Source organism: Erpetoichthys calabaricus, chromosome 8 (genome assembly GCF_900747795.2).
Source record: "Erpetoichthys calabaricus chromosome 8, fErpCal1.3, whole genome shotgun sequence".
NCBI classification, from domain to species: domain Eukaryota; kingdom Metazoa; phylum Chordata; class Cladistia; order Polypteriformes; family Polypteridae; genus Erpetoichthys; species Erpetoichthys calabaricus.
In genome coordinates, this window is record NC_041401.2 from 2,688,594 (window position 1) to 2,708,978 (window position 20,385).

The 20,385-nt window shown below is 44.7% G+C and overlaps 1 protein-coding gene across 5 annotated transcripts in view; it reads left to right on the forward strand.

Moving 5' to 3' along the window:
* LOC114655297 (protein FAM126B-like) overlaps positions 1 to 20,385 on the forward strand; it is a 131,677-nt gene that overhangs the window by 52,400 nt on the left and 58,892 nt on the right. For all 5 annotated transcript variants that reach the window (XM_051930657.1, XM_051930661.1, XM_051930662.1 and 2 more), the window contains exons 2-3: positions 17,289 to 17,365; positions 17,465 to 17,566. In XM_051930657.1, the coding sequence (XP_051786617.1) occupies positions 17,312 to 17,365; positions 17,465 to 17,566 (156 nt within the window). In that variant the 5' untranslated portion in view covers positions 17,289 to 17,311. The remainder of the gene's footprint in view (positions 1 to 17,288; positions 17,366 to 17,464; positions 17,567 to 20,385) is intronic.

Sequence of the window (20,385 nt, forward strand, 5' to 3'; positions counted from 1 at the left end):
CTCCTTCTTCTTCTTCGGCCAACAGTAGCCCAATTTCTGTGAGCACCCTGTTGGCTAACAGTACTGGTGACGGTCGTTGTTAACCCGGGGCTCAACCGATCCGGTATGGAAATCTGTATTGTTGTCCGCATATTGATTTGGCAAAATTTTACACATGAATGCCCTTCCTGATGTAACCCTCCCCATTTATCCGGCTTGGGACTGGCACAAAGAAGCACACTGGTTTGTGCATCCCCTATGGCTGGCTGAAGCCACTCATGAACCAAAAATCATATTACAGGTTAGTGGACTCTGAGGGCACAAGGAAAAAGATTTTGTGGTATAATGAGACAAAAATTGAACTCTTGGGGCAAAACTCCAAAATGTTATGTCTGATGAAGGTCAGAAACCACTCATCACCTGCATAGTACCATTCCTATGATGAAGCATGGTGGTGGAGGCAGCATCATGCTACTGTATGTGGGTGCAGGGACAGGGTGACTAGTCAGAATTGAAGGGAAGGATGAATGCAACCACATACAGAGAGGCCCCTGAATGAAAACCTGCTCCAGAGTGTACACCACCTCAGACTGGGGCGACGGTTCATCTGTCAGCCTACAGCCAAGACTTTGGGGCAAATCTTTGAGTGGTCCTGACAAAACTCAGACCTAAACCCCATAGAACATCACATGAAGAGACCTGAAGATGGCCACGCACAGTCGCTTCCCATCCAGTCTAACAGAGCTTTAGAGCATCAGCCAGGAAGAATGGGATAAACTGCGCAAATCTTGGTGTGCAAAGCTCGTGGAGACAAGAAGACTCAAAGCTGCAAATGAGGCTTTTACTGAAGAGCACTGAATGAAGGGCACAAATTCTTCTATGAAGGAAAGATTTGAGGTTTGAAGTTGAAAACCTTTCTGAAGACTTGTTTTCACATTTGTCTTTATGGGTGATGGAGTGAACATTTATTGGGGAAAAAATTTGCAAATGAACTGTACAACATAATCATGTGAGTGGAAAGTGAAGGGGTCTGAAGACTTTGTGAATCCGCTGTGTGTGTCTACTTTATGGATTTCCTGATATTGTTTTATTGTCAGATGTTCTGAGTAATCTTGACTTGACATTCATTTGATATTAAGAGGTGCTCTGTTTGCCAAGAAAACATGACAAGAAACCTTCCCTGTTGACACGAGAAAAGATGAATCCATGGGCTCATGCTGGTTATGCCATATGCTGACTTTGCCCTGTGCATTTTTTTTTATCAAATATTTTTATTCATTAGAACAGGCAACACATTTTTTCATTTGTCCAGTTTTGGAGATCATGAACTCCTCTGCACCCTTCCCATCCCCCTGTTGCTATTGCCCATCTGCTTCAAGGTCCAGCCCATGGTGCCTTTTGTAGCCCATTGCTGTAAAGAGCTGCCGTTTGTGCCTTTAACTGTTAAACCTTAGAAATGCTGATTTGCGTTCGGAAGGTGCGTTGTGTAGTGATGATGGATTCGTTGTTTTTGAAGAACGCTTTGACAGCGAAAGCACGGTGGGCACTGGACCAAGCCATGTTGCCAACTGAAAACTACAACGGATCGCCGATCAAAGGACTACTTGGCTGCCTCTACCTCACGCAATGATTTTGAGAAACCGGGTAGTTAATTTGGCTCACCCTGTATGATGTTTTGTAACTAACTCCAGGGACCGTGTGTTCCCCCAGCACACTGAGTGGCAGAATCCCTCTGGTGTACCACATGTTTGGACACATGCAGGGCTATGTGGGAGAAATGATGGATCGGTAATACACTTTGGACTTCAGTATTGATTCCTGCTGACCTCATTAACTATACCAGGGGTCTCCCAACACGTCGCCCGCAAGCTACCGGTACCTCTTAACCCCTTTCCAAGTAGCTCGCCAAAGGGTTAATGAATCCTACATAAATTTGAAAACTTGATTAGTCAAATTAGGTGTGGGCGATCTTTCCAAAAAATCATATCACAATCCCTTTAACACAAAATCACGATCTACAATCTGAATTATAATGTCTCTTTTCAACGTGGCAGACACTTAAGGGAATATCCGGACTTAAACTCATCAAGACCTAAGTAACACTTTATTTTAAATATCAAACAAAGTTGAATTCAATTGTTCTCTTGTTCACTAGCTAAGCAGAGTTAAGGACCATGCCCTAGAAACCTCAAACTACCTACACCTGAACACCAGCAAAACCAAGGAGCTGGTGGTGGATTTTAGGAGGACCAGGCCCCTCATGGACCCCGTGATCATCAGAGGTGACTGTGTGCAGAGGGTGCAGACCTATAAATACCTGGGAGTGCAGCTGGATGATAAACTGGACTGGACTGCCAATACTGATGCTCTGTGTAAGAGAGGACAGAGCCGACTATACTTCCTTAGTAGGCTGGTGTCCTTCAACATCTGCAATAAGATGCTGCAGATGTTCTATCAGACGGTTGTGGTGAGCGCCCTCTTCTATGCGGTGGTGTGCTGGGGAGGCAGCATAAAGAAGAAAGACGCCTCACGCCTATACAAACTGGTGAGGAAGGCAGGCTCTATTGTAGGCACGGAGATGGACAGTTTGACGTCTGTGGCAGAGCGACGGGTGCTGAGCAGACTCCTGTCAATCATGGAGAATCCACTGCATCCACTGAACAGGATCATCTCCAGACAGAGGAGCAGCTTCAGCGACAGACTGCTGTCACCGTCCTGCTACACTGACAGACTGAGGAGTTCATTCCTCCAACACACTATGCGACTCTTTAATTCCACCCGGGGGGTAAACGTTAACATTATACAAAGTTATTGTCTGTTTTTACCTGCATTGTTATCAATCTTTAATATTGTTTTTTGTATCAGTATGCTGCTGCTGGAGAATGTGAATTTCCCCTTGGGATTAATAAAGTATCTATTGATCGATTGATAGAAGCTGACGAGTGAGTGAGGAGAGACCCACCTCGGCCCACTGCGTGTCTCTTGGATTCGCGCAAATAACTCGGTTACCACAAGCAAACTCTGATACATACCGAAATGAGAGAAGTCGCAAAATCAACCGGAATGTTCAAGCAAATTCTAGAAAAAAACCTGATCTAAATCCGTGAAGCAGTCCTCTCGTGAAAAGTGGACAGACAGAGAGACATTGGATTTTCTATATTATATATTAGTAAACCTTCAAAATAATGTGCAGTTCAAGTCTCAACATCATTTCTGGAGCTTAGCAGAGCGAGATAACTATGAGAATTTTCACCAAGTTGCTGTGAAAATGTCTGCTTTGTTTGGGTGTCCATACCTCTGTGAGTCTGACATGAATGTCATGAAATCAAAGTTCAAAACACGACTGACAGACGAACATTTAAATGACTCCAGAAGAGTGAACCTGAGTGGCTCCACTCCACCACACACCTCAGTGCCAGTCATCTGACTAACTAAAAACACATCAGACATGCGACTGGACCTGTGAATAAAGTAACACAGTGACATGTGACAAAATGACTTATGAATATGTCATATCTGTGTGTTTGGAATTGCATTGTTTTGTTTTGATTCGATAGTGTGAGATACGCTAGAAAATGCAGACAGACGTACAAATTTTTTGTGATGTTTTAATGCAAAATGTGAGTTGTGGACACCAACTTTCTGTAAATGTTCAGGCAAAACGAGCTTACTCAGTTTGTTTGGGTTGAAATAAGTGATGAGAATAAACGTTAGAACACATGAGGAGCTCTCGGCCATTTTCATTTTGTAAAAGGAGCTCTCATGGGGGGAAAAAAGGTTGGAGACCCCTGCCCTACTCCAAAGTAGTAGTGAGGCAAATGATGGATAACTCCTGTCCCAGTCTCACTCTGACCTCCATGGTCTGCCATACGATTGTGCGCCTTCCTTCCCTGCCACACTGCGTCGTCAATACATGGAGTGGTTCTCTTTTGGAGTCCCCAGTGCTTTGAGGTGGTTTTTGTTGTTCAGGTGTGAAGTTGGTCTCCCCGCTGCCTGTGCCGTCTCCAGTAAGTTGGAAAACAGAAGAAGGAAGACCGGAGTACGATGTCTTTGAAAGTTATCGTACCGAAAATGCTGGTACCAGGCCATTTAAAAAAAAAAAATGTTGGTATGCCACACAACCCTCTCTATAGTTCTGAAGGGCAGCCTTGGTGAGGGTGCTGTTGGGAGGAGGCTTCTTTTACTACAGTGCTGATGCACAGAAAGTACTTCGAGATCTGGGTTTAAAGGAGCCCACCTCACCTAAGCAAGCCGCAATCTGGGAGGAGAAGGACAACATTTACTTGGGAAGAAGTGGTGGAGAAAAAAAAAGGAAAGGAAAGATAAAGATGTGTGGTTTTGAATTGGATAGATCAGGGGTGGGCAAACCTGTTGGCCCAGGGGCCACATTGACTTTTCAAATTTGACAGACGGGGGCCGGGCCAGCACTAGATGCATACATATCATACATAAACATAAAAAGGCATTACAGTGTTAATATTTACATTCACTTTTAGTGGGCACAGTGTTGTTGATCACCCTTTTTTGCAAGTGCATCGAAGTCTGGTGTTAGTTTTGTTGTGGCAATTCTCAGAACAGATCTGAGGTGTTCATCGCTCAACTGGGATCTGTTGGGTGCTTTGCTGGTGCTCATCACACTAAAAGTCTGTTCACACACATACATAGAGCCAAACAACACCAGCATCCTCTGTGCCATCTTCTGGATGTTTGGAAATCTGGCTGCGCTTAATGAAGCATAAAACTCATCCAGTTTAAGAGAGTTGAACTTCTCCTTTTAAGTCGGTGTCACATTGGAGATCAATCAGTTCCAACTGCAACTCCTCTGGTGCCGTTTCAGGGTCCTGTGTGAAGGGACATGACACCAGCTGAAGTGACTTGTAAATTTTTCCAAAATCAGAGTTCTCCAGTGATTTCCTGTATTTTTTCACAAGTCCAGGGGCCTCTTTCAGCGTAGCCAGTGTGGGGAAATGAGCGAATGAGTTGTTTGACATTTGCTTTGAGAATAAAGCTAGCTTGGTTTTGAAGGCTCTGACGTTTGTGTACATTTCATGCACAAATTGGTCTTTCCCTTGCAGCTTCACGTTCAGCTCATTCATGTGTGTCAGTATGTCCGCAGCAAAAGCTAAATCACAAAGCCAATCTGTGTCACTCAGCTCAGGAAAATCGTCAGCTTTCTCAAGTAGCTCCAAAAATGAGAGAATCTCCTGTTTGAGCTCCCACACTTGTTGACATGCTTTCCCCAAACTTAACCAGTGGACATTGGAGTGGTAAAGCAAGTCCTGGTGATCGGCGTCAATTTCTTCAAGAAACGTAATAAACTGACGATGCTGAAGTCCCCTCGCTCGAATAAAGTTAACGAGTTTTACAGCTGGCTTCACTACGTAGTCAAGCTGCAATACGGATTTACACGGTGCTTCCTGGTGGATTAGGCAGTGTAAGAAAATTACCTCCTGCTCAGGGTTGTCCTCCTTCACCCTCTCCTGGATTCTTTTGAGCAACCCAACGTTTTTTTCCAGTCAGATTTGGCGCTCCATCTGTGGTAACGTTGGTGAGCGTACTCCAAGGTAGCTTGTGCCTATTTATGACCCCCGACACGCTGTCATACAAGTCCTCTCCCCGCGTTTTCCCCTTTAGGGATTCCATGGCCAAAAACTCCTCCGTTATCTCAAAATTGTCATTAATCCCTCTGATAAAAATTAAAAGCTGAGCGGTGTCCTTTATGTCATTACTTTCATCCAGTGCCAAGTCGTCAGTGGGGCAAAAAAGTATTTAGTCAGCCACCAATGGTGCAAGTTCATCCCACTTAAAAAGATAAGAGAGGCCTGTAATTTTCATCATAGGTTTACCTCAACTATGAGAGACAAAATGAGAAAAAAAATCAAGAAAATCACATTGTCTGATTTTTGAAGAATTTATTTGCAAATTATGGTGGAAAAAAAGTATTTGGTCAATAACAAAAGTTCATCTCAATACTTTGTTATATACCCTTTGTTGGCAATGACAGAGGTCAGAGGTTTTCTGTAAGTCTTCACAAGGTTTTCACACACTGTTGCTGGTATTTTGGCCCATTCCTCCATGCAGATCTCCGCTAGAGCAGTGATGTTTTGGGGCTGTCGCTGGGCAACACGGACTTTCAACTCCCTCCAAAGATTTTCTATGGGGTTGAGATCTGGAGACTGGCTAGGCCACTCCAGGACCTTGAAATGCTTCTTACAAAGCCACTCCTTTGTTACCCGGGCGGTGTGTTTGGGATCATTGTCATGCTGAAAGACCCAGCCACGTTTCATCTTCAATGCCCTTGCTGATGGAAGGAGGTTTTCACTCAAAATCTGACGATACATGGCCCCATTCATTCTTTTCTTTACACGGATCAGTCGTCCTGGTCCCTTTGCAGAAAAACAGCCCCAAAGCATGATGTTTACACCCCCATGCTTTACAGTAGGTATGGTGTTCTTTGGATGCAACTCACGACGAGTAGAGTTTTTACCAAAAAGTTCTATTTTGGTTTCATCTGACCATATGACATTCTCCCAATCCTCTTCTGGATCATCCAAATGCTCTCTAGCAAACTTCAGACGGGCCTGCACATGTACTGGCTAAAGCAGGGGGACACGTCTGGCACTGCAGGATTTGAGTCCCTGGCGGCGTAGTGTGTTACTGATGGTAGCCTTTGTTACTTTGGTCCCAGCTCTCTGCAGGCCATTCATTAGGTCCCCCCCGTGTGGTTCTGGGATTTTTGCTCACCGTTCTTGTGATCATTTTGACCCCACGGGGTGAGATCTTGCGTGGAGCCCCAGATCGAGGGAGATTATCAGTGGTCTTGTATGTCTTCCATTTTCTAATAATTGCTCCCACAGTTGATTTCTTCACACCAAGCTGCTTACCAATTGCAGATTCAGTCTTCCCAGCCTGGTGCAGGTCTACAATTTTGTTTCTGGTGTCCTTTGACAGCTCTTTGGTCTTGGCCATAGTGGAGTTTGGAGTGTGACTGTTTGAGGTTGTGGACAGGTGTCTGTTATATTGATAACGAGTTCAAACAGGTGCCATTAATACAGGTAACGAGTGGAGGACAGAGGAGCCTCTTACAGAAGAAGTTACAGGTCTGTGAGAGCCAGAAATCTTGCTTGTTTGTAGGTGACCAAATACTTATTTTCCACCATAATTTGCAAATAAATTCTTTAAAAATCAGACAATGTGATTTTCTTGATTTTTTTTCTCATTTTGTCTCTCATAGTTGAAGTATACCTATGATAAAAATTACAGGCCTCTCTTATCTTTTTAAGTGGGGAGAACTTGCACAATTGGTGGCTGACTAAATACTTTTTTGCCCCACTGTAAATTACTGTAAATTACTCCGCTTTTTTGTTTAACTTGCTAGCTAAGGCTTCGTCAATTAGCTCAACACGGCGAGTCGCTGTCCTGCGTGATAAGCTAATTTTTTCAAATTTGTTCTTGCTCTCAGGACACAAGATACCTGCTGTCTCTACCATGCACTCTCTGAGAAACTTCCCTTCGGAGGAAGGCTTGCTGGTCTTTGCTAATTTGAATGCCAGCACATAACTTGCCTTCATGCTTGATTCTTGGATGGCAGTTTGTCGGAGCCTGCAGACTAGCTGCCAACGTTCTTGCGTTGACTGGTTGTTAACGTAATTAGCATGCTTGGTGGAAAAGTGACGGCTGATGTTGTATTCCTTTAAAACCGCAACGGTTTCTTGGCAAATAAGACATACAGCCTTTGACCGGACTTCAGTGAAAAAGTATTTGGTTGTCCATTCCTTATTAAACACTCGGCACTCACTGTTGACTTTTCTTTTCTTTGGCCCACTCATTGTTGCAGATGGGTTCAGAGCAGTAGCTGAATAATAAGAGAGAGTAACCCGTCAATGTATCACTGCGCCTAATGCGCCACCTGGTGGAATGCCAGGCATTACAGGACAAGGTCAAATGAATACAGTCATAATTATGATAAGATTTGATTTGGGCAATTTTGTACCAATCTTTGGCGGGCCGGATTAAAAAGACCAACGGGCTGGATGTGGCCCGCGGGCTGTAGTTTGCCCACCCCTGGGATAGATAGATACTTTATTAATCCCAACGGGAATTGTGGAAGAAACCTGTCACACAAGGGGTGTTAAGTAATACAAAAGTTAATTTGAACCCGGGACTGTCTTTTTGGCCTGGCTCTGTCTGTGGGTTTTGGGTTTCTGCTGCGGCCCCCACAGGCCACCCCTGATAACCTTGGACAAAGCAGGCAGTTTGACGGCAGCTGCACTCACTTGACCAATTTTAATGAAGGTGGTGACACCGCGCCAGGCACATTTGGTGTGGGCATTGCTCACAAACGTGGTGCCAGTCAGACACAAGTGGCGTAACGAGCCGGGTTTCTGCGGGGCTGGTTGATCTTTTCCGCTCGCTTTCCTTGATTGCTCCTTGATTTAATTTAAACCTGCTCATTTTGTTGTCAGCCCAACAGCTACTTGTTAGCTTTTCTTGTGCCAAGCTGCTCATTATGCGTTTACCTTCCTGCAATTGGGAGCTCAGCAGGGAGGCCCTTTTGCTCTTCAGAGAAGAATCTTCTTCTTGTTGTAAGCCCAAGGGGTGGATGTCGGCGAGGTCGGGGCCAGGCGTTGGCCACCCGGCTTTGCCAGTTGGTCGCTGGTTAGAATTGTTGGCAGCGCATCTGCTGTGCCAGCACCTCTCCGGTCGCCTATGTAGTTTACTCACCCTGAACCACCTTGTGTTTGCTTCGGCTTGCGTCTCCAGTCAGCGGCGGCTGGCCTTCCTGTCGAGTTCCATTCTTACACCATCGGCAGGAAATGAAACGACACTTTCTGTTCGTTTTCTGTCAAAGTTGAAGGAATTTGTGAAGACAAAACTGCGTAATCTCTGCCTCCTTCCTGTCATTGTTGTGCTGAGCCTTGTGTTGCACTTGCAGATGCTGAGGCGCCAAGATACAGCACACTTGAGGCGATTGCACGCCTGCTTCCTAATCCTCCAAGACGGCCCTCCAAGCATTGCATGATTTGCATTTCTGATGTGTCGGCAGCTTGCCAGGCCCATTATCTGAGCAGAATAAGCATCCGGGCTTATTTTTTAATGGCCCTTTTAACTCCATATCCTTAATCTCTGCTTTGGTATCAAAAAGGCTTTACGTTTTGATTTTTATCTGGCAGCAGGCAAATGAGATTTTAAAAAGCCAGAGAGCACTGGGCCCGTGCCGTGCAGGCTAATGTTGGCTCGGCGGCAAGAGATGGAGGGCCTCAAGTAGGTGACGCTTGACTGCTTTGTTGTCATTGGAGCGTATCGTCCTTCACGCCACTTGAGCCTCTCAGAGTGTGGGTTCCTCTTCTTCTATATTGTCATGATAATTAAATGTAGTCTTGATGTAGTGCCTTTCACAGCGAGTGCCACCACAGAAAGCTTCACATAGAAATTTTTGACACAGCCAGCGAGCATTGCTGTCTTGGTGACTCAAGGCCGTGGGGCCTCTCCAGGATTTGGATTAATGGAGTCTTTGGGTTTTCCTCTTCCCCATCCTCATCTGGCCATAGCTGTTAATAAACAGTGTGGCAAGCGGCTGGTGGTGGCACCCAGCTGGGATGCCCAGAAGGACCGGAGGAGGGATTACGCTTCCTCCAGACCATGAGGGGGTGACCACCTTGGTGGCTTTGGCGTCCACGGGAACTGAGCTTGGAAGCTCAACCCTATAGGGGCCCGTGGTCACCGTTGGTCGCGCCCCCTGGTCCTCAGACACCCGGAAGTGCTGGGGGGAAGACGACCAGGGACACCCAGAGTGCTTCCAGATGCGCAGCTGGTACTTCCGCCACATAGGGGAGTGCCGGCGGAAGATTATCGGGAGGCACCTGGAGCACATCCGGGTGTTTATTAAAGGGGCCGCCTCTCACCGTTCAGTGGCTGGAGTCGGGAGTGGAGGCGGTGAAGAAGGCAGTGTGAGAAAGGCCTGGACTTTTGGGGGAGTTTTGGGGTTGTGTGACCTTGTAAATAGAAATATATTGTAAATAAATGTGTGTGGGTTTGAACCAACGATGTCTGCCTATCTGTGTCCAGGCCGAGCTCCACAACAGTAAACTGATCACTCGGCCATATTGTCCCAGTCTTGTTTGTGCTGCATGTCTTATGAGGATCTGCTTCTCAAGGGGGGATGAGAGTAAAGGAGGCACCGAAAAAAATGGAAAGGCGACAGACAGGAGAAATACCAGAAGTAGTTTAGGAGAAAGGGAAGTAGATTGTGTCCCCCGAGTTAATCCGCGTGCGCAGCAAAGACGTACATCAGGCTCTGGATCAAGTAATTATTACTGGAGGACCTCTGTAACTCTTATGATGGAATTTTGCTGACATGGCGGTTGACACTGGGGATTATTTTGTACTGCCTTTTTACAGAAGTTAATTTTTACCGAGACGTGAACGCACAGTCCACGAAAAGTTACTGACATGGGAGAATTGGATGGGGCTAAAATTACAGAGGTTCTCTGGTAAAAAAATAAATGACTTTACCCCACCTCCTGGTGTAAAACTAATCCCGTTCAAATAGGACTTTAGTGCTGCAGCATCTACTCATCTTATTCGTTCTGGTTCTTCGTCACTTAATCACCTTCTCCAGTTTGATTGACACTCAGCAGGTGTTGCTGTTCTTCTTTTTCTTACTGCCATTATTATAACGTTAGAACAATCTACCGTATATACTCGCGTATTAGTTTGGTCTTGAAATCTGAAAAATCGATCATAAAATCAGACCCTGACTTATACGCCCATTCACTTCATTTTTTTTTTTGTCTTCACATCTTGTTGCCTCCTACAATCTTGCAACAGTTTCTCAGACACATTGAATTTTGTTGCAGTAGCCCAGTTACCAATTTCTTTCGCCACTTCAACGACTTTTAATTTAAAACCACCTTCATATTTTCAAAAGCTCCATCATGGATAAGGGATGCTCTTACGATAAAGGTGTATGAGGGTGTGAGATACAAAAAACACAAAACAGTGCAAATGTCACTTCGGAATAGTTAAGGGTATTACCGTGTGGTCACGTAGGCACAATACATAGGAAAAAAAAAAAAGGCCGTGTGCTCCGTGGTTAACGCTCTCTCAGGTGGACCAATAGCGCGAGTTTTCCGCATTCAACTTATACGACCGACATTATAAAATACCAGAAATTATACAGTAAAGTCAAGTCCCAACTTGTCCGTGGGAGAACTTAAACGCGAGTAGATATGGTAGTCAGCCCAACATAGCTCACCAGTCAAAATATCAGCAGCCCTGGCACTGCCCCCTGCTGGACATCACCTTTAACGTTAACCAATTCTGATAAGGTTCCTCGCACCCTCACCCTCTGCTTCCTGTTTCTGAGCCCATTCTGTACCCACCTACAAACACCGCCCTGAACTGCCACTTTTTCTAGTTTGATGCCAACCCTTTCATTGTGGCACCTCATCAAATGCTTTCTGAAAGTCCTGATAAATAATCTCATCTGCTCCACTCTGGTCGTATCGTTTTGTTGCTTCCTTGTGGAATTCCTGCATGTTAGTAAAACACAACCTCCCTCTTCTGAGCCCATGCTGACTGTTCCTAATAACCCCTGTCCTTATCATGTGCTCAGAGAGTACGGGGTACAAGGCTCGTTGCTACGTTGTTCCTGTACAGGAGGAGCAGGAGCTTTGGTCCACATTGCCGGTATTAAGTCGGACTTAATAATAATAATTCATTACATTTATATAGCGCTTTTCTCAGTACTCAAAGCGCTATCCACACAGGGAGGAACCGGGAAGTGAACCCACAATCTTCCACAGTCTCCTTACTGCAAAGCAGCAGCACTACCACTGCGCCACCTGTGAGGACTTGTTTCCTGTTGAGGTTGGACTCCGCCAGGACTGTGCCTTTGTCACCGATTCTGTTCATAAGTTTTACGGACAGAATTTCTAGGCGCAGCCAAGGAGCGGAGGGGGTCTGGTTCGGTGACCTCAGAATCTCGTCTCTGCTATTTGCGGATGACGTGGTTCTGTTGGCAGCACCTCTAAATCCGAGGCCATGGTTCTCAGCCGGAAAAGGGTGGAATGCTCTCTCCAGGTTGGGAACACATTACTGCCTCAAGTGGAGGAGTTCAAGAGTCGACAGATGGATTGGTGTGGCATCCGCAGTAATGCGGGCTCTGTAACGGTCCGTCATGGTGAAGGAAGAGAGAGCTGAGCCAAAAGGTGAGGCTGTCAATTTACCAGTCGATCTACGTTCCTACCCTCACCTATGGCCATGAGCTTTGGGTAGCGACCGAAAGAGCAAGATACAAGCAGCCAAAATGAGTTTTCTCCGCAGGGTGGCTGGACTTTCCCTTAGAGATAGGGTGAGGAGTTCAGTTATCCGGGAGAGACTTGGAGTAGAATCGCTGCTCTTCCACATTGAGAGGAGTCAGTTGAGGTGGTTCGGGCATCTAGTCAGGATGCCCCCTGGACACCTCCCTGGGGGTTGTTCCGGGCATGTCCCACTGGGAGAAGGCCACGGGGTAGACCCAGGACACGCTGGAGGGATTATATCTCCCGACTGGCCTGGGAAGGCCTTAGGGTCCCGCTGGAGGAGGTGGCTGGGGAGAGGGAGGTCTGGGCTTCCCTGCTTAGGCTGCTGCCCCCGCGACCCGACCTCGGATAAGCGGTGGATAATGGATGAAATGGATATCATGTGCTGCTCAATCTTCTCCTTAATAATTCCTTCCATTAATTTTCCTGTGGTACATGTTAAGCTTACTGGCCTATAGTTGCTCTGATCTGCCCTGTCACCCCTTTTATATGACAGGATGATATTTGCTATTTTCCAGTCCTTCAGAATCTCACCAGTGTGCAGTGACTTCCTAAATATGTGTCAAGGGTTTATATTTGTACTCGCTAACCTCCTTAAGAACTTGATCCTGGTGATTTGTTTGATTTCAGCCTGTTTAATCTGAGCTGCTCTTCTCCCTTTACAAATCTGGCTTTTTTTTTTTTTTGGCTTTAACCAAGTCTTTTCTTCTGAGTATTTTTGAAATGGTTTACGGAAAAGTCGCCCCTCACATTTCGCCCCCCGCCACATTTCGTCATCCACGATTTGCCCCCTGTACATAATGAGTAGGTTACAGAAATGTAAATCGTGCACCTATTTTTTATATCTTTTAATTTATTTTGGTTTAATAAATGTGCATGTTAAAATTATCAAAAAGTTAAACACACCGTTTGCAGGTGGAACGTTTTTCACAAACTCAGATTCCATGTTGTTCATCTACCGTTCTCTTTGAAAACACGTAAATGTGGTTGTCATCATCTCCCAGTTTTCTTTTGTCTCTTATTGACGGAACTGTCTTTGCCATTGTAAATCTTTATAATATTATACGTCGTAGTGTATATATTGATATTGCATTGTCTGCAATGTGCTGCTTGTTCTTTAGCATCGCAGATAGTCAGGCAGCGAAAACAGCAAACACGCTGTGTTCGGACGCATTCAATTGTGTAACGGTGCTGATGAAAAAACACTGTGAAATCCAGTAACTCCAGTTCTATGGAATGCTATTTCGATATCTCTCTATTATGAAAGGAAATCCTGAGACGAGACGTTTTCAGAGAGATAATTTCAAGTCCCATGAGACAAGACTTTGGCCATGATATTTTTCAAGTCACGCCCTCCTATCAACCATATTCACCCACACACACGGCCCTCTCATTCGTGTGGATACTTTTGACAGACATGAAGAATTTCATCACAAAGGGTTATCAACAGAAGAAATGAGTACACGGGCAATTTTAGCACCGAGAAACGATGAAGTCAAACAAATTGTCGATCGGTTACATGTCAGATTGGTTAAATGTGTATCAATAGACTCTTCTGAAACAGTTGGTGGTGACGGTGCGGAAGATAAAAACATCAACTTACAATATCACGAAGAATATCTACAAACGTTAACACCGTCTGGTCTTCCACCGGCTGAATTACTTTTTAACAGAAGGATGTATCCAAGAAAGGTAATGTAGTCCATCTTCAGGGGTAACATTAGACACCAAAGGAGATCTTTATATGCCATTCGTATTAAAATGTTTACAGTTTCCCAATAGAATAGCTTAGGCAAAGACAATAAGCAAATCATAGAGACAAACATTCGAAAAAGTCCGTTTATTTATTAGAGACAAAATAACGAAATTCACTCACAGGCAGTTATATGTTGCGTTGTCACGATGAAAATCCAAGCACACAATCAAAATTCAATGCGATATTGGCGAAAAGTTAATTCAAAAAATTGTTTTTACTGAAGTTTTACAATAAAAGTGTAAGTTTAAAAAGTTTTTTTGTGTTAATTTCAAATCCAAACAGAATGAAATCGTATAACGCAATGAATACCTCTAACGCAATATGAAACAATTTTCTTTTAGCTTATTATGTTTTACTATTTTTTGGTTAATTACTCACTGTAATGTGAAACAGTTAGTTCTTTTATCCATATGTAACAATTCCCATGTTTAAATTGTACATCCGCATCCCCATACATGAGCGGCTTGAACCGGAAAGGGGTTGGCGAGCGAAGCAGGCAGGGGGCAAAACCCCCTAGTTTTAAAATAAAATCAAAATTAAAAAAAAAAAAGAAAAAACAATAAAATACAAGTAATATTATTTTTTTAAAAAAGTTTAAATGATCCAGGTAGGTGATAGGAAAAATATCTGGGACAAAGTGTGAGGAGCGAAATTGTATGATTGGCGAAATGTGGGGGGCAACTTTTCCAGATCCCCTTTGTGATAGCCTTGCTACTCATCTAGCATCATAACATTGGCTTGACTTCAAACATGGCTGCTCTTAAAGTGTTATGCGTTATAATAGGAAATGGGGGTAACATTGAGAGATGGAGACCAGAGATCTGTCCCATTGTTCGTCAGAACAAAAATGCTAATCAAAGTATCATTGTCAGGAAAAGAGAAGCAATAAGACAGGAACTGAGAATTCTGAAACTCTTGAATTACACACACACTACACACACACACATACACAAGGCCATTTTTAAACTTGGATGATGACATATGTGATCTGCTGTTTTTGTAGTCTTGCATTGGTGACATTAATTGCATCACTTTGGAGACATACTCTGTAGCAACTGATACCATGCTGTGATGACGGCTTCTCAAAATGATGACAGAAACATTTCAATTTAACTTATCTTTATATATAAAATGCTAAGGGTTGTGTCTGTCACGTGATTACTCCCAGTCCACTGAGGCTGGCACCTTGCTCTTAGTGTTAATCGAGAGCTTATAACATAATACATGCTAGTGAAGCAAAAAATTGGGGTGGCTGCAACCTCTGCAAAGTGATCAGGGTTTGCGTCATTCTCATGGCAAACTGCTTGAAAGGGTGACATTATGGAAACAAAAGAAAAGAACAGTGGCGACATCTGCTGAGCATGAAGCGCATTGCTGAGGCTGATCATAGGAAAAACAACAGCAGCACCATCTGTTGAGTATCAAGAATGCACGTGTCTCAAAGACAGACAAACGCCTGAGCTCCTGCCCTGACTCCGAATTGTTCGTTCATGCTCGTAAAATGCAGATCTTCGCACCCTGGTGGTGTCGAAAAAGAAATGCAGTGGTGACATCTCCCGAGTGTCAAGCCAAAGACGGGACTGAGTGGCTGGCTCTTCGACATTCCAGACATACTGCATGATACAGAATGCAAGAATCTCCATGACAGGCAAATGTATGCCGACAAGTGAGGAGGTCATTAAATACTCTCAGCTTCTGCACATATGCAAACATCGCTTTACATCCTTATGTCACTGCCAGCTATGGAGCTCTACTTACGAAGGCTACATTGGCGATGCACTGACTGTGGGGCGGCATTTTTCATACTGAAAACGAATGTTCAGCTTGCTCTATACTAACCATCTTTATTTGAGGACCACGTGTACTGTTGCCCCTTTAAACCCAACAGACAGACACTCAGGTCACAAGGTAAAAGCATGAAGAAGTTCTTCTAATTATTTTCTTCACAGTGCTCTCCAGTCACCATAGCCACAATAAACAGGCAGATAAACAAGCACAACAATAATCCCAGTATTCTCTCTGTCTCTTTCCTCCTCCACACCTCCATCTCCTCCCGACTCCGGCTCGCTTGCTGGGTTCTACAACAGTCCTTTAAATAGTGCCCGACCTGGAAGTGCTTCTGTCCTTCGATCCACATGACTCGCCAGCACTTCCAGGTCAGATGGAGACCTTGAATTTTCTTCAGCCCGGAAGTACTTCTGTGACTTGGTAGTACTTCCGGGGTTTGAATAAGACATGACTCCACCCCCGTTCTCTTGCAGCATCCCCTCGGTACCCAGCAGGGCTGTGTTGTTAAACTACCTGTCCCATGGTGCCCTGTGGGAATTCGGGGCACCATGACACTGTAGGGAAGCTGCCATCTAACGTCTTGGGGAAAGTGGTTGCCTTCTCCTATCCTTCCACTCTGTATTCGTCCCGTCCATCTCTCTCAATAGTTAATAAATGAAAACAATATTAATGGTAAAGAATAAGTTCAAAATACTGTATGATGCAACACCTCAGGAAACCCAGAGTAGGAATAGCCGTAAATGAGAAGAAGCTGAAATGAAATGCTTTTAAAACACATAACTTGACGTTTATTTTTTTCTTTGTCTCCTTGAGGGCTGCACAATCTTTTCAACGTAATCCTCTGTATCTGCACAACTCTTGCTGGTGTGTTCTCCCATATTTTGCTTTGCTTTGTTTCCATGCAGATGAGACCCTCCTGGATACGAGGCCCCTGGACCTCCTTTTAGGAGTGACAACAGACGGCCCTCTCTTTGTGTTGTCACCGGCCTGGTAAAACCAGATTTACAAACCGCCAGAGGCAAAGCTGCTTTGTCGTTTTTTTTTCCATCCGAGTCGTGTCAAATGGGACGCGTTCCACCAGCGTCTCTCCGTAACTGTCCAGTGGATAAGTGGGGTGCTTCAGAGCATTCACGCCTCCAAGTGTTGAATCGCAGAGCGTTTGCTTCTCGGGATCACAGACGCCTACAGGTGGTGAGGGCTTCGTTCCACTTCGCTCCTCCGAGGTCGAGGTTTGTGGCCTGAAGGCCGGCCCGTGTTAATCAACCACGGTACATAGCAAGAGCTTTTCAATCCATGCCCAAAGCCCTTGTGAAATGTCACATTAGAGAGAGATGTGGATTTACATGTAAATACCAGGATGACGAGAATGAGGCCGGGGTTTTACAGTCCATGAGTGGTGCGGGGTGACTAATGCTGCTGTCATGTTTCACAGTCCTTCAATTGCGTCTTTCTGCCTGCAGGAAGCTAAACGGAGCACTCCAGGATGATGCTGGGGTCCGAGCGTGGAGTCGTGGAAGAATGGCTGTCAGAATTCAAGGTAAACCTGAGGCGCAGAATGGAAGGATTATTCTTTTACGAAATGCACGCTCTGCCTTGGCTCCCTTTCTAAGCGCCTCTGTCCATTTTATGCTTGCAGGTGTTACCTGAGTCTCAGATTTCCAGCTATGCTGCAACGCTTCATCACAAGAAGTCTCTAGTTCCTGCCCTGTATAAAATCATCCAGGACCCAAATAGTGAGGTAAGAATTGGAGTTCCGCTCTGGTGTCGGGTTGACAGGTGCGGCTCGCCCACTTCTGGCCAGTAAAGGGTGTGTTTGTATCGTTTGTGTGACCTCTGACCAGGAATGGCAGGGCTTGAGGTTAATGTCTTACCGAAAACAAGGAAATGCACCTTTTCATTTAGGGGTGCACTGAATTTTCGGCCTTTGAAAATATTCGGCCATAAATAGCAAAAACAAAGCGACCCATTTGAAGATGTAACAATGCTGAATTTTCTGGCCTGAATGTTCGATGCTGCTGGTTAATGCACATTACGTTCAGACAAGAACCCCCCCCCATATTCTGCTGAGTTTTGCTGTAGGGGTCAAATGCAAGAGAAGCAAAATGTGGCCGACCGAGCTGGCTGATCATCCTTCCACACGTCGGATTTTGCTGCCTTCATAGACAGAAATAGAAAATGCGGACGGACAGAATTAGGAAAATAAGGAAGAAATGATTGGAAGTGTAGGTTTGGTGAAAAGCATTTGTAAAAAATGACTGACAACAACAACAACATTTATTTATATAGCACATTTTCATACAAAAAGTAGCTCAAAGTGCTTTACATAATGAAGGAAAGAAAAATAAAAGACAAAATACAAAATTAAAATAAGACAACATTAGTTAACATAGAAAGGAGTAAGGTCCGATGGCCAGGGTGGACAGAAAAAACAAAAAAAAAACTCCAGACGGCTGGAGAAAAAAATAAAATCTGACGGTAGATTCAGAAAGTATTCAGACCCCTTTACTTTCACTCCTCCCACTTTAACCCACAATGACAATTTGCAAACAGGTTTTCGGAATGGTGTGCACATTTATTAAAATCAAAAACAAGACATTTCTCATTTCTAGAAGTATTCAGACCCTTGATTCAGTACTTTCTAGAAGCCCCATTGGCAGTCGTCTTGGGAAAGTCTCTACAAGCTTTGTACACCTGGATTGGGTCAGATTCTCCCATTCTTCCTGGCAGATACCTCTCAAGCACCGTTAGATTGGTTAAGAAGTGTCAGTAAACCGTCAATTTCCCGTCTTTACACACACGTTCTATGGGGCTCAAGGCTGGGCTTTGATAGGGGGCCGCTCAAGGACACTCAAAGACTTGTCCTCAATCCACTCCAGCATTGTTTTGGCTGTATGCTGAAAGATGAACAGTCTCCACAGTCTGAGGTGGTGTGCACTCTGGAGGAGCTTTTCTTCAAGGACCTCTCCATATTTGACTGCCCCTATCATTGAGCAGCACCCCTGTGTTTCTCAACCACTGAGTCGGGTCCCAGTGTTGGGTTCCATGCTGCTGCTGGTGGGTCACTAGTTGCTATTGTTTATAATGGTAGTTGGTCACAAGTGGGTTGCTCAGGTAATCAAACTCAATTTCCTCCGCTTAGATGATTGCAGTGGCTAACCTTCATTTTTGGGACCCTGAAGTTTGAACTGTTATGGAGGCCTTTCCCAACCAGCAATGATGTCTGGGTAACCACCATTCACTTCTTCAGCGGAGCAGTTCCATGTCAGATCACCAGAATTTTAAAAAAAATGTAATCGATACATCTCAGGTGTTGATTAAAATTCTTACATTGAATTACACTATGTTGTTAATAATATTAATATATTAATAGGGTTTGGCTCTGAGCCCTTTCTTATTTGCAATGGTGATGGACAGGTTGACAGACAAGATTAGAGTGGAGTCCCCATGGACTATGATGTTTGCTGATGACATTGTGATCTGTAGCAAGAGTAGGGAGCAGGTTGAGGAGACCCTGGAGAGGTGGAGATCTGCTCTGGAGTGGAGAGGAATGAAGGTCAGTAGGACCACCAGGACAGAATACATGTGTGAAAATGAGAGGGAGGTCAGTGAAATGGTGAGGATGCAAGGAGTAGAGTTGGCAAAAGTGGATGAGTTTAAATACTTGGGATCAACAATACAGAGTAATGGGGATTGTGGAAGAGAGTGCAGGCAGGGTGGAATGGGTGGAGAAGAGTGTCAGGAGTGATTTGTGACAGACGGGAATCAGCAAGAGTGAAAGGGAAGGTCTACAGGACGGTAGTGAGATCAGCTATGTTATATGGGTTGGAGATGGTGGCACTGACCAGAAAGCAGGAGACAGAGCTGGAGATGGCAGAGTTAAAGATGCTAAGATTTGCATTGGGTGTGACGAGGATGGACAGGATTAGAAATGAGGACATTAGAGCGTCAGCTCTGGTTGGACGGTTGGGAGACAAAGTCAGAGAGGCAAGATTGTGTTGGTTTGGACATGTGCAGAGGAGAGATGAGGGGTATATTGGGAGAAGGATGCTAAGGATAGAGCTGCCATGGAAGAGGAGAAGAGGAAGGCCGAAGAGAAGGTTTATGGATGTGGTGAGAGAGGACATGCAGGTGATGGGTGTGACAGAGCAAGATGACAAGGACAGGAGGATATGGAAGAAGATGATCTGCTGTGGCAGCCCCTAAAGGGAGCAGCCGAAAGAAGAAGAAGTTAATAATATTAATATAATAAAAATAATGTTTTTAAAACCTCTTCTCGTGGACACCCAAAACTTTTAGGAATGTGGACTGAAGTCTCTTCTAGGACCCCTCCAGGATTTTAATAGTATATTCACCCCTGGAAGACTTTGTTCGATTTACAAAGGGGGGACCACCTCATCCCCCACTCCTGGTGGGTCACAACACTAGAAAGGTTGACAAACACTGCCCTATAGCATGATGCCACCACCTCCAAGCATTGTCATTAAAATGGTATCAGGTTGAGTGCCTTCCTCAGACATAGTGCTTGGAGTTCTGCCCAAAGAGTTCAAATTTTATCTC